The sequence below is a fragment of the Rhagoletis zephyria genome, unplaced genomic scaffold (assembly GCF_001687245.7).
Source record: "Rhagoletis zephyria isolate East Lansing unplaced genomic scaffold, Rhagoletis_zephyria_1.1 Rzeph_scaffold_09731, whole genome shotgun sequence".
In the NCBI taxonomy this organism is placed as follows: Eukaryota; Metazoa; Arthropoda; class Insecta; order Diptera; family Tephritidae; genus Rhagoletis; species Rhagoletis zephyria.
In genome coordinates this window covers 1-14,843 of record NW_016166809.1, presented here as the reverse complement: position 1 = coordinate 14,843, position 14,843 = coordinate 1, and the positions used below count along the sequence as shown (strand labels likewise).

Sequence of the window (14,843 nt, the reverse complement as noted above, 5' to 3'; positions counted from 1 at the left end):
ATTTTAGTTTTTTAAGTAGTAATTTTTATTTATACCGCATTTTTGGCTTATAATTAAGGTTTCCGCGCAGTACTATGACCCGCTCGATGCCCCGAACCACGAGCGTGTGATAATACTGTGAGTAGGGCAGTAGGTAAAGAACTCAGAGCATAGGCTGAGGGAGTGAATATGTATGTATGACCATTTGTAGGAAATTCTCTAACTCCACACAGGTTCTCGACAGCATGCTGGTACCATCATCGCTGGAGACCAAGGTGAGTACGATTTAAATTGATTTCTCTTGTTACTATAGCGTACATACATATTTAATATATACATAAGTACAAACATACATTCAATTACCCGGTATATATGTATTTGGGTAGGCAGATACATTCTTATCACGTTTTTTTTTCTTTGTGAATTATTAAAAACTAAAGCGGAGTTTAGAAGTATTGAAAATATTGAGTTAGGATTAATGTGGACATAGGTAATAGGCACGAATATATAAGATTACGTAGGTTTCACTGTTAATGGAGTAATTGAAAACCATTAGATTAAGTGCAGTAAACTAAGGTCAAAGTAGGAGATACTATAAATATTTATGTAATAGTTAGCCCATTAGAAATTAGTTAGCATTAGGGTATACTCTTAAGCACTTATACAAAAACAAAGAAAGGAAATAATAAAGTTGTGAATTGTAGAGCTAAGATAGAAAAGAAGAAATATGAAGTGAAATTTTTTTGTTTGTTTTGGATAGGAATTCAGCTGAGTAATGGAGTGCTAGGCACAGGTTTTTGGTGTGGGTGTTGCACTTGTGCAACAGAGGGGAAGAGGGAGTGTGAAGACGCAACGACAACTGAGGTGAAATGACTGACTGATTGTTAGACGGACGTGTGTCAGGCTTAGGGGGCGTTGTAAGAAGGTGAGGAGTCATGACAACGCCCAAGGTTTTGCGTGGAGTTCACGCAGAAGAAGGGTGGGATGACTCCACCTGACATGACGGGACTGGACCATTTATCTGTAGTGCTTTCTCTTGCTCATCTTCTTATTTCTCTTTGTTATTTGTGACCATCCGCACTAGTAGTTCTCCGTATCACCAGGCACGATTAACTTTTTGTTTGTGTAGCGACTACCAAGGCAGGCGGAAATGACAACCCCCCCAACCGACGAGCTAGCTTGGGATGCAAGCGCGCCTGCATGCCGCATCGCCGGGTACAAATACGCAGCTACATAACAACGCTTGCATGACATAAATACTTGGATGCTGGGGATCATCATCTTCATCGCACCACAAAAATCGCTGAGCATGCATGTCGGTGTCCCGGATATGCGGATGCGGTGAAACATCTCCGCTATATCACCGCATATAGCTACTCTACCCACTCTGAAATCTCATAAAATACCAACAACAGGGTTAAGCAAGTCTGGGCCACTCAGCAGGAAGTCATTGAGCGACACCCCGTTCACCTTGGCAGCAGCATCCCACACCATCCGAAGCTTTCCAGGCTTATTTGGATTAATTACGATGAAAATAGGCAAATACCACGTTTTGTCATTGGGAACAGCAGCCTCAACTCGGGAGAGCTTTTTAGCGTACTCTTTGGAAAGTAGATTATTGATCTGAACTTGAATGTTAGATTTTAACATAGGGTCCTTAACAAACTTTTTCTTCAAACACATCAGTCGTTGCAAGGTATAGGCACAGCTATCTGGTAGCGATACAGTTGGGTTACGCCAAGGCAGCCCAATTTCGAAGTGGTGACCGACCTTTTGACTTGTGTCGTTCGCAATGCTCACGGTCTTTGCATCTTCTTCCGATAGTAGCTGTGTAGGTTTAGACGACTCTAACGCGAAGAATTCCTTTACGTATGTACGCTTAGTCGATATTCGCCAGTTTGTCTCGAATCACACCCTTGTAACGTCCAACCTAAACGAGTCTTTGACGCTATGGGCTGGAACCAGGTTCCCTCTCTAATTTTGAGAGGAATTGCCAACCTGCAATTGTCCGCACCGATCAACAACGATGGCTTCACGTTTTCGTACGACGCAATCGGCAATCCCGCTAAATATGGATATAGGCGCTCCATCTCGGATGCGTTGATTGACTGCGCTGGGAGATCAAGATCATCGACAGTATGAATATTTTTCAAAATATACTTCTGGCCACTTGTCGCACTCGAAATTTCGATGGCAGCCCTGACAGAATTTTCTTCAATCCGCGTTGTGTTGCCTGTCCACCGCAAAAAAAAGGGTCTCGTTCACCTTCCAAGCCAAGTTCATCGAGGATTCTCTTTTCCATTAGCGTCACAAAAGAGCCTTCATCTAAAAATGTTTCCATGTTTAAAAATATTTCCAGTACTTTATTGTTTGAATAAATGCGAATAGGAACGATTCTGAAGAGTGGTTGCAATCCTTCGTGACCGCTACTGTGCGTATTTATCTGCACATCTGAAAGCTTGTTTGCATTTGTACTTACGGTGTTGGGTTTCTTTTGACTCGTTACTGCGGTTGTTTTGTGCAGTAACTGATGGTGTTTTACCGTGCAGCCATCTACACCAAATACCTTGTTCAGAAAACGTTTGCGCTTATGGGGATTCAAGCATTAGCGGCAGAGGTTGTTTGTCTTCACCTCCTCCCATTTTCGCTGGAGAGTCAAATTTTTAAAAACGCCGCATTGCATTACCTTGTGATCGGAGCCTTTGCAAATTATACACTGCCTGCCCATTGGAGTTGATGGCGGATGCTGAGTGTTTGCATCGATGGTGTGCGTGTTAACCGTAGCATTACTTTTGGGCGGTGCCAACGAGACCACAGTACTGGCTGCTTCGGCTAGATTGTACAACCAGTCGCTGAACTGTTTCACTACCGGAATCTTATCGTGTTTCGGGTGAACTGCCCAGTTCAACTTCTGGCCATTGGGGAGCTTGTCAACCAACTCCTTAACAAGCAGCGGATTATGCAGGTGCATGTGCATTTGGCATCCTTCCATCGTGGCGCAAATGTTCCTGACGTAGATTACAAACTCTATAAGACCTTCCAATTTATCCTTGAGCGCAGTCTAATTAAATTTTCTGCATCGGTAAACCCCGCAACCGTGGAGCTGTTCTCTAAACTGCTAATAAACAGCGGCCACTCTTCAGGGTCGCCATTAAAGGTTGGAAGCTGTTTAGGGATAGCCTGCCTTGCGGCCAATTGCCCAGGCGTAGGCCCATTGCTATGTGCGAACATCGAAGCGTTGGATGAGGGCAGCTCGTTTTACTGCGAAAGAATCTTATGCTTGTTTTCTAAATATTGCTGTTGTGTTTTCATCTCCCCTTCCAGCCTTTCAAGCTGAAGATTTCGACATATTTCGGAGTTGAACGACATCTGCATACCTTGAGAATTTCGTGCACCTGCATGCGGCACCGATGGGAAAGCTTTTGGCTGATTATACGGTAAGTCAGTTGCGGAGGTAGCGACGTTGGCTATTGCAAATTGCTGTATCGGCGTTGACAAGGGCACGGGGTAGTGCTCCGTAGTTAGCGTCGATAGCTGCTGTCCCTGAACTGATTCACTAGGCCCGAAATTCCAGTTTGCAGAGGCCAAAGTCGTTGATACTGATGTTGGAATACTACCAGCGGTGGCAGTAGAAGTTATTATATTTGTCGTTGTGTTAAGAAGCGGATTGACTCTTGAATGCGATATCTTCGCAGTAGATGGAAACGTTGGTAGAAAATGCACGCGCCGGTTACCTTGCACGGTAGTTGGCGATGACGATGCAGCTGGATGCGCGTTTGTGGTTGATGTATGGTTCTGGCAGCTCTCACAGCTCCAGCTTAAGTCAGCCACATTGCTGCCTACTCCAACGCAGTTGAAATGGTACCAGGCGTCGCAGGTGTCACACTGGGCCATACTCTCGTTGTCTGCTGCGTCACATTTTCGGCAATTTTGACCCGTTGTTTCCTTGTCCTCGTTGCTAAGATTAACCGGTCTTAATTAAAGTCGATTCGCAAATTTTACTCGAAGACAAAAAAGTTTTAAAGAATTGTTGCGCGTATTTTTAAGCGCGGCAGTTGTACCAATTTAAGTAAAACACAAATTTCTAACAGCGTCCGAGCTCTTTAGAACTTTTTATATTTCACCGTATTTTCTTTACAACTGTTTTAATCTGCACCAAGTAACTTGAATTTATAGCTGGTCAAAGTGCCCTGACATTGCAGTTAGTTTTAGTAAATATGTAGTAAATAACAATAGAAGTGCATGATACGGTACATATGTATCTGTACAAGCAACTAATAAGAGATATTGCATAAACTAAGAGAAATACAATGCCTGTGAGAAGTATAAGGCGAATAGTAAAATAATGGAATAATGATAACATACGCAAATAAGAGGGTGGATGATATTTACTGCTCGGCCGTAGTTTTTGTCGGTAACAGTTCCCTTTTGTTTAGTCTTTTTGTTAGTGATGTATTTTATGTGTGTCAGTATGTTGTAACGAACCCGGTTTATCCGGTCTATAGCTGGGCTGTGGCTCAGTCGGATGTTGGGTTCCCTTATCCAAACGTTAAAATAAATACGCCAATGATTCTTATAGTGACGCTTCTTTATTTCGCTATTTAGTTGGCAGCGTTTGCACGTCACACCAATATAACGTATTTCCTTGGCGGCGTTTCCACGTCACACCATATAAGTACTACTTGGCAGCGTTTTCACGTCACACCAATATAACGTATTGCTTTGGCAGCATTTTCACGTCACACCATATACCTTAACTACTTACTAAGCAACTTAGTCTTCACAATCGTTGCTTAGCCATTCCAATCTGCGTTTGCACGATCGACTGGAGTATACGACTACTCAACCAGAAGTCATTTTTAATTCCAATTGCTGCTCTATTTATACTGTCCTGCACGCAGGCAGATAGTTATCCTAACAATATTGTTGCCAACATTTTGCTTATTTCCTTTTCCTTGCTCCTACATTAGTACGTATGTATGTACTTCAACCCTCAACATATATATGTACATATGTACGTCAATTTCACGTATATAAATATATATATCCAACAATTCATTTACTATGTATATATATAAGTAGATAAACACAATTCAGGTCTACATACTTGTATTAATGTATATATATATAATAACAATTATGGAAAATTCAAAATTCTACGTACATGTATATATATATATATAATATAAAAACTCATCAATTCAATTTCAGTAAATGTGACAGCCAATTGTGAAGTGAGTGTAGGGACTTGGGGTCTTCACACCCCCCCTTTACTTCTCTCTGGACGCGTGATCGTCACCATCCCCGCGCCTGTAATGCGAACACGGTACCCAATTGTACCCACCGCATGCCTGAATGTTTGGCGTCTTCTTGGTTGCCGTTGAAGCCGCTCTTCGGTGACCCTTACCAGTTCCCATGGTAACGGGTTTGTGCCGCTGAAATTTCGCCAGTCGGCTGGTATTGTTGCTGGTTTTGCTGCATCTTCCTGCAACCATCGCTCGATCTCCCGTACAACCGCTGGGTCTGCCTGCTCTGCTTCAATGCTGGCTAACTCCTCCAACCACTGCTCCAACCCGCGGTCTTCCTCCACCGACAGGGTGAGCGCACTATCATCTTCGCAGCCTTCGTCATCTCTATTATCAGTTGTTATTGTCGCCGCTGCTACGTCGCACAACGCCTGCGCAGGTGGTTGTCGCCATGCTTCGGTGTTCTGCGTGGCTCCATTAAAAATACGCATCGTCATGGTGATGCCACGAACGTATTCCACATAACCCTCACCTGGACGTTGGCAATCTTCCTCCGCGATGGTCATTTCGCCTCGGCGTGGTTCATCTTCACTGTCTGATGACACCTCGATCGGCGTGGGCGCTCTTGCTATTTCGCCTCGATACCACTCATCGTCGCTGTTGCTGCCTTCACTTGTTAATTTGGTTGGTGTGTTGCTACCAACCCTGTTGTCTGGACTGCTTGACATATAGTCGCTGCAATAGTCTAATGCAGGACTCCAGCACCCCACATCACTCACACCGTAGTCTGTACTTTCGCGCGCGTATATTTCGGTGCTGGCCTGACTTGCGTTGTCTTCACCGCTTTCTCCTTCACCAACGCCAGTATGTTGCCTGATCTCCGCTTCAGTCGCCTTGAACAGTTCGCCAGTTGCCCGTGTATCCATCGCTGCAGTCACTTTTTGACTAGCGGGTCCTTTTGCGATATCCTTTTATATTATTCATTTCGGAAACAGTAGCCTTTGCGCGGCAAACTGTATATTTCCAAATTATTTGCATTTTGTTATTTTTTTGGTTTATAATATTTTAGTTTGTTATCGTTTTATTCAGCTGTTGTATTGCACTGTTGCCCACTCTCCAAAAAGGGGGATTATTTTGCCGGGATCGATATATCAATATCAGAATAGTGTTGCCAGCTTGGTAAATGATGTATCCGTTTTACGATATTAATTATGATTATTATATTGGTTATTATTATTGTATTTGCTGACATTATTGTTTATTAATAGTTTTTATACATATTAATAATTATATTGCCTTATTATGTTTGTTTTTTAGATTAATGCTATCCCAAATTTTTGTTTGTTTGCATGAATTATCTCCCTTTTTTTCATAGTATTCTCGTGCTACAACCTCGTTCTTCTTCTTCTTCTCATTCTCCTTTTTTTTAAACTCCTTCCTCTTTTCCTTTCCTTTAAGCTCCTTCTTCTTCTTTCTTTAAACTGATTTTTCTTCTTCTTTCTTTTGAAACTCCCTCTTCTTCTTCCCTCTTTTCTCTTATATTTTCTCTTTTTCTTCTCTCCCCTAAGGGTCTCCTTTTCATGGCAAATGCTCCCCTATTTGGCAATTGCCGAGTTATCACATTTCGGTCTATGACCGAAATTTACCTTTTCTTCGCCTTGCGTCGAATTAGGCTCAGGTGCATGCCGGAGAAGGATTTTTGGTGACTCTGCCGCGTCGGCCTCTTCATCGCCGTAAAATGGCTTCAGCTCACTCAGATGTGTTGTTCTCCTCTTACCGTTGCGTACCTTGTCTAATTCGACGATTACTGGCGAAACGTAATTCATCACTCGGTATGGCCCAGCATACTTCGGTTCAAGTTTTGCCGCAAAGTTTTCCGTCGCCTTCGATAGGTGATGCTCCTTCACCAGCACTCGGTCACCTACCACTGGTCGCCATTTCCTCCTGCGCAAGTTGTAATGAAGCGCTTGCTCGATCGACGCTGTCTGCTGATTTCGCCTTACCATCTCAAATATCTCTCGCATTTTCGTTGCCTTCGCCTCTGGTGTCGTCATCGTATGGCCTGTACCGAAAGTTTGATCGTCGTAGAGGGCTTTTGGTGCTCGCGGCTCGCGTCCTTGACCTAAGAAGGCAGGGCTGTAGCCGGTGGCTTCGCAAACACTGGTATTAAGCCCTATTATCATTTCGGGTAGTAAGTCGTCCCAATTTCGCTGTTCTTTTCCGGTAAACAGTGCAAGCATTCTCTTTATGTTGCGGTTTGCCCCCACCGTCGGATTTTCTTGTGGTGTGTATGGTGCGGTGAGTTGATGCCTAACCCCGTACTCTCGTAGTAGCCGTTTGAACTCTCTGCTGGTGAATTGTGTTCCATTGTCAGTTATACAAATTTTCGGGACTCCAAATCTAGCGAGTACGCGTTCTCGAAACGCTTTGTTAAGGCCTTCAGCTGTCGCCTTCCGTAGAGGCACAATTTCCACCCATTTGGAAAACTTGTCGATAAAGACTAGTACGGTTTTGGTTCCGTGCTTTGATCGTGGCAATGGTCCCACAAAGACTGCTNCAATTTCCACCCATTTGGAAAACTTGTCGATAAGGACTAGTACGGTTGTGTTTCCGTGCTTTGATCGTGGCAATGGTCCCACAAAGTCTGCGCATACTGTAGCCCAAGGTTCTTCTGCGATCTGGGTCAGCATCTTTCCCGCAGCTTTCTGTTGGCTGGGCTTGTAAATCTGGCAGGTAGTACACTGTCGGACATACCTCTTTATGTCCCTGAACATTCCGGGCCAGTAGTAACGTGCCGTCGCTCTCGTTATCGTCTTGCGGATGCCCATGTGTACTGCGCTTGGACTATCGTGAACTTTCTTCAGTACTCTCTCACGTAGTGGCGCTGCCACGCATAGCTTCCACGGTATCGTGTCTTCATCATCCATCTGGACTGCGATGTGTCGATACAGTTCGTTGTTTACAATTGTGTAGTCCGGGAACTTTGCTGGTGTCCTCTTCACCTCTGCCATTTTCTCGGTCAGCCACTTGCAGGCCTTTGCCTCTTTATCCTGCACTAATATGTTGAGCTGTACGTCTTGGGGTTGTCGTGACAGTGCATCGGCAACGACGTTCAACTTACCCTTGCGGTACTTTACATCGAATGTGTGTTGCTGGAGCTCTAGTGCCCATCTTGCAATGCGTCCTGAGGGACTCTCGATCGCATTCAGCCATTTCAAGGACAGGTGGTCGGTGATAACCGTGAATGCGTAACCCTCCAGGTACGGTCTCATTTTCCGTATAGCCCACACAATGGCCAGACACTTCTTTTCAGTCGCCGAGTAGTTTTGCTCTGCCTTGTTCAGCCGTCGACTAGCGTAGGCTATGACTCGCTCCGCGCCGTCTAACTCCTGTGTCAGTATTGCACCTAGCCCAAAGTCGCTGGCATCGGTTTGTAGCGTGAAATGCTGGGAAAAAAATCTGGACAGGCTAATACCGGTGCTTCCGTTAGTGCGCTCCTTAATTTGTCAAAGGCCGTCTGCTGCTCATTGCCCCATTTCCATCGGCTTCCTTTCTTCAGTAATGACGTCAGAGGGTGTGCAATGTGCGAAAAATTCGGAACAAATCGCCGATACCATGACGCTACGCCCAGAAAGCGCCGTAGCTCGCGTGTGTTTGTTGGCGGTGTCAATCCTTTAATCGCCGCAATATTGTCAGGATCGGTGTGAATCCCTTCTTCGCTCACCACATGACCCAGGTATTTCAAACTCTTTTTGAAAAACTCACACTTCTCTGGGTTGATCTTGAGGTTCGCCTGTCGCAATCGTCGAAACACTTCTTTCAGATGTTCCATGTGTTGGCCTAGCGTCGCACTCGTGATAATATCGTCCAGATACACAAACGCGTGCGGTTCCAATTCTGGTCCGATGACTTTGTCCAGTGCTCGTTGAAACGTCGCAGGCGCTGAATGTAGCCCGAACGGCATCACGCCNGGGTTGATCTTGAGGTTCGCCTGTCGCAATCGTCGAAACACTTCTTTCAGATGTTCCATGTGTTGGCCTAGCGTCGCACTCGTGATAATATCGTCCAGATACACAAACGCGTGCGGTTCCAATTCTGGTCCGATGACTTTGTCCAGTGCTCGTTGAAACGTCGCAGGCGCTGAATGTAGCCCGAACGGCATCACGCCCCACTGGAACAGGCCACGTCCTGGCACAGTGAACGCAGTATACTCCTTACTACTCTCTTCCATCGGGATTTGCCAGTACCCATTCTTCAAGTCGAGGCTGCTAATGAATTTAGCGCTTCTCAGGCGGTCTAAAATATATAGGATTCGTGGGATTGGGTACGCATCCGGTACCGATCGCGAGTTAAGTTGCCGATAGTCCACGCAAAGTCTCCACTTTCCATTTTTCTTCTTTACGAGCACGATTGGCGCGCTGTGTGGGCTATGGGAAGGCTCGATGCACTGCTTCTCTATTAACTCGTCGATCTCCCTGTTTATTACCTCCTGCATTTTCGGGTTCTTGGGAAAGTAGCGTTGTTTTATTGGTCGATCATCCCGCATTACAATCTTATGGGCGGCGATGTTAGTCGTACCCGTTATCTTCTCGAATGCGAGCAATTCCTTCTTCAAGAAATTTTTGACTTCCGTCGTATCCTCGGTGGATGTGGGTTGTTCATTTGCAGCCTTTTCGCCTTCCTCAGCTCTCTCTACATCGCGCACTTCCAACATCGTGGTACATGCAGCCTTCGTTCGAATGTCGTCCTCTGCCTTCATCGTCAATGTCTGCCCTCCGCAGCTCACTGTTGTGTTGGCCTTTGCCAGGTAGTCAGTCCCAAGGACCATGTCATCGACTAAACCTGGTAGGACGAGTAACTCGCTCCTATGCTCTTGATCGCCCACCTTTACTACCGCCTCTATCTCACTTCTGTGACCGCTATTGTNGGTAGTCAGTCCCAAGGACCATGTCATCGACTAAACCTGGTAGGACGAGTAACTCGCTCCTATGCTCTTGATCGCCCACCTTTACTACCGCCTCTATCGCTTCTGTGACCGCTATTGGTCTGCCATCTCCCATCACCACTCTTTTGTTCACTCTTCGTGACCGCTCGATTCCCAGGGTGTTCGCTGCTCTAATGCTTACAAAACTTCTTGTTGCTCCCGTATCAACCGCTGCTATTACTGCTCTACCATCCACTGTTGCTCTGGCGATTACTCGCTCTTCCGCTTGCTTAAGAATTGGTGTTACATTGACTGGGGTTGCATTACTGGAGAACCCACACTTCGTCGCGAATAGGGTCCTTGGCCGTTTCCCTGTTTCCCACGGCAACAGTCAGAAGTTCGAATGTTCCGCCGACCACACGTCCAACAGAATTGCTGGATATCGTTGCGACATTCGTAAGCGAAATGTCCGTCTTCGCCGCATCGTCTGCACGCCGTTCGTGGGTTTACTTGGCTAGATTCTTCGCTTTTACGTTGGTGTCCCGTAGGTAGCGCATAATCGCCTCCATCGTGCCGTCTCGCTGGCGTCGTATACCTCTCTCTTCTCTGCTCCTCTCGGATAGTGTAGCTGCGCTCTTCATTTCGTCTCGGGGTTATTGCGCGGGACAATGCTCGTTGCGACTCCTTCTCTGCTACAATATTCTCGTAGTCTTCTGCCAGACTTACCAACTCTCCAAGAGTGTTGAACTCGGTTTGTTTAATGTACAGCTGGTATTCGCTTCGGCAGTTCTTATAGATGCGCCGCAGCTTTTGTGCCTCCGTATAGTCGGAATGACGCATTAGCCTTGTAGCGCTAGTACATAGTCTTTAAATGCCTCTCTGGGCCGTTGAACACGCTGCCGTATCTCTTCATCGAGTGTTTCGAAATACCGGGAATTCAAGAAGAACTTCAGGAAATCTCGCTTACACGTCTCCCAGTCTCTCCAGTGGCCGTGATTGTTTCGTAACCAGACGAGGGCTCTATCCTTAAATAACTCGGGTAATGCTCGTAGAAGTGCGTCTCTTTCTATCTCGTACCCGTCGGCTAATTCTTCGGCGCGTTCGATGAAACCCAGCGGGTCCTTGCCGCCATCGTATTTGACGCCCCATTTGCGTACGCGGTCCATGATAGTTGGGGCTGATCGTTGTGAGTCGACGTATACTGGATACATGGGCACGTTCGGCGTTCCTCTTGTGCTGTCGTCGTTGATGGGTTGTTGTGTAGGCGGTAGTAGTAGCACTTCGGGTCTCTTCGGTGTTGGTGCGTTCCCCGCGCTTGTAGACCTCGTATGTTTAAGCGCTAAATCAGTGACCCGACCGCGATGGTTCTCAGTCACCCCTTCCTCTTGTACAAATGTAGAGAGGCGTTTACGCAGCTCCTCGACGGTCCCCGAATTGTCAAGGCCGAACTCCGTCGTATAGGTCACAAGCTCCTCTTTATTTAAGTAGTACACCCACTTTGTTTTCACCATTTTTTTTTATTTTTATTATTTTTATTTTTTTGTTTATGTTCTTTTGTTTCACCTTACCCTCTTATTGGTAAGGAATGTTTGATTACTTTCACAGTTCTTAATTTCTGGGCTTTACCCTCTGTCTCAATCACTTTAAAGGTGTCTTTGCACTCTTGCTTGGTAGTTTTCCAAATCACTTCACTTCACTTCACTTCACTTTTGTTATTTGTGAGTTCTACTCCTTGGCCCTTACTGCTTCCTTTATTTATAAGGGCCCCACGTTGGGCGCCAATGGTAACGAAACCGGTTTATCCGGTCTATAGCTGGGCTGTGGCTCAGTCGGATGTTGGGTTCCCTTATCCAAACGTTAAAATAAATACGCCAATGATTCTTATAGTGACGCTTCTTTATTTCGCTATTTAGCTGGCAGCGTTTGCACGTCACACCAATATAACGTATTTCCTTGGCGGCGTTTCCACGTCACACCATATAAGTACTACTTGGCAGCGTTTTCACGTCACACCATATACCTTAACTACCTACTAAGCAACTTAGTCTGCCCAATCGTTGCTTAGCCATTCCAATCTGCGTTTGCAACTGGAGTATACGACTACTCTACCAGAAGTAATTTTTAATTCCAATTGCTGCTCTATTTATACTGTCCTGCACGCAGGCAGACAGTTATCCTAACAATATTGTTGCTAAAATTTTCCTTATTTCCTTTTCCTTGCTCCTACATTAGTACGTATGTATGTACTTCAACCCTCAACATAAATATGGACATATGTATGTCAATGTCACGTATATAAATATATATATCCAACAATTCATTTACTATGTATATATATAAGTAGATAAATACAATTCAGGTCTACATACATGTATTAATGTATATATATATAATAACAATTATGGAAAATTCAAAATTCTACGTACATGTATATATATATATATAATATAAAAACTCTACAATTCAATTTCATTAAATGTGACAGCCAATTGTGAAGTCCTTAGTGTAGGGACTTGGGGTCTTCACAATGTCCATATCATGCATATGCTGACGACTCTCAATTGTATTTGTCTAGCCGTGTTGGTCTTGTTGAGGATATGTGTTGTAAGATAAATAGTGACTTGTCTGCAATTTCGCATTGGGCGCGCGATAATTTTCTTTGCTTAAATGCTGCAAAGTCATATGTGCTACCTGTTAGTAATAGTGAAGTATATGTAGAAGATATTCCAAAACTTTTTGTTGGTAATAGTGTCCTTGAATTTACTAAAAAAATTCGAAATTTAGGCTTTCCCCTGCATCGACAAAGGTGTGAAGTTGAACATCTTCGCCGTCTTTCAGCAATAANAGTAATAGTGAAGTATATGTAGAAGATATTCCAAAACTTTTTGTTGGTAATAGTGTCCTTGAATTTACTAAAAAAATTCGAAATTTAGGCTTTCCCCTGCATCGACAAAGGTGTGAAGTTGAACATCTTCGGCGTCTTTCAGCAATAATGAATAAAATCGAGGTATTTCGACGGCTGTTATTAATGGCATAATGGACTTCCATTGGCTCCATTTGTCGAAAAGGTTGTCGCGCAGCGGTCCGTCCCAGGCGATACCAGAGCGCCATACGTCTTGTAACAAGATATTTAACCCCACCGTGTAGCAACAAACAAATCCAAGAATGTCGAAGATCGACATTAGAACTTGGAGCGCCTCTCTTTTCGTCCCGATGATCGGTTCATTAATGAGGTCGCGACGAAGTCTTGAAAATCTACAAATATATTTAAAATTATCCCTTATTGGGTCCCAAAACATTCCTAGCACTTTCGTGGTTGAGCCCCATTCCTTGACAGATTGAACTGGCGTAGGATCTTCTTCGAGCTGATCCACGACATATTTGGAATTTGAAGACCAGCCACGTATGTTGAAGCCAGCAGCGCCGTGAATTTTTTTGATTTGTAGAGCTAACTCTAGTGCAGATTGTTCATCGTCTCCACAGTCAATAAAGTCATCCACATAGTGGTTTTCCTTCACAGCTTATACGGCGCGAGGAAGCTCGTTTTTAAAACGATCAGCATTTTTGTCACGTATGTAGCGAGCGATAAATGGTGCGCAATTCAATCCGAAAGTCAACGCTTGCATGACATAAATACTTGGATGCTGGGGATCATCATCTTCATCGCACCACAAAAATCGCTGAGCATGCATGTCGGTGTCCCGGATATGCGGATGCGGTGAAACATCTCCGCATATAGCTACTCTGCCCACTCTGAAAGCTCATAAAATAACAACAAGAGGGTTAAGCAAGTCTGGGCCACTCAGCAGGAAGTCATTGAGCGACACCCCGTTCACCTTGGCAGCAGCATCCCACACCATCCGAAGTTTTCCAGGCTTATTTGGATTAATTACGATGAAAATAGGCAAATACCACGTTTTGTTATTGGGAGCAGCAGCCTCAACTCGGGAGAGCTTTTTAGCGTACTCTTTGGAAAGTAGATTATTGATCTGATTGCAGAGGCCAAAGTCGTTGATACTGATGTTGGAATACTACCAGCGGTGGCAGTAGAAGTTATTATATTTGTCGTTGAGTTAAGAAGCGGATTGACTCTTGAATGCGATATCTTCGCAGTAGATGGAAACGTTGGTAGAAAATGCACGCGCCGGTTACCTTGCACGGTAGTTGGCGATGACGATGCAGCTGGATGCGCGTTTGTGGTTGATGTATGGTTCTGGCAGCTCTCACAGCTCCAGCTTAAGTCAGCCACATTGCTGCCTACTCCAACGCAGTTGAAATGGTACCAGGCGTCGCAGGTGTTACACTGGACCATACTCTCGTTGTCTGCTGCGTCACATTTTCGGCAATTTTGAACCGTTGTTTCCTTGTCCATATTGACCCTCGTTGCTAAGATTAATTTTACTCGAAGACAAAAAAGTTTTAAAGAATTGTTGCGCGTATTTTTAAGCGGGGCAGTTGTACCAATTTAAGTAAAACACAAATTTCTAACAGCGCCCGAGCTCTTTAGAACTTTTTATATTTCACCGTATTTTCTTTACAACTGTTTTAATCTGCAACAAGTAACTTGAATTTCTAGCTGGTTAAAGTGGCCTGACATTGCAGTTAGTTTTAGTAAATTTGTAGTAAATAACAATAGAAGTGCATGATACGGTACATATGTATCTGTACAAGCAAATAATAAGAGATATTGCATA

At 44.6% G+C, this 14,843-nt stretch overlaps 1 protein-coding gene and 1 pseudogene across 1 annotated transcript; both read right to left on the bottom strand.

The window, feature by feature from the left end:
* Positions 1-5,249: 5,249 nt before the first annotated feature.
* On the bottom strand, positions 5,250-6,151 carry LOC108375993 (uncharacterized). The gene is made up of 2 exons (XM_017632154.1): positions 5,437-6,151; positions 5,250-5,404 (listed from the first exon to the last, which is right to left on the bottom strand). Exons 1-2 carry the CDS (start codon positions 6,149-6,151, stop codon positions 5,250-5,252), a joined length of 870 nt encoding a protein of 289 aa, XP_017487643.1.
* Positions 6,152-10,472: 4,321 nt separating this feature from the next.
* On the bottom strand, positions 10,473-11,660 carry LOC108375992 (uncharacterized; annotated as a pseudogene).
* Between the last annotated feature and the right edge of the window lie 3,183 nt (positions 11,661-14,843).

Excerpts from the sequence above, each read along its gene's own strand:
- LOC108375993 (XM_017632154.1), bottom strand. The coding sequence starts at position 6,151 with ATGGATACACGGGCAACTGGCGAACTGTTCAAGGCGACTGAAGCGGAG. Across the intron at positions 5,405-5,436 it reads AGCAAAACCAGCAACAATAC|CCGTTACCATGGGAACTGGT; the intron begins CAGCCGACTGGC and ends AGCGGCACAAAC.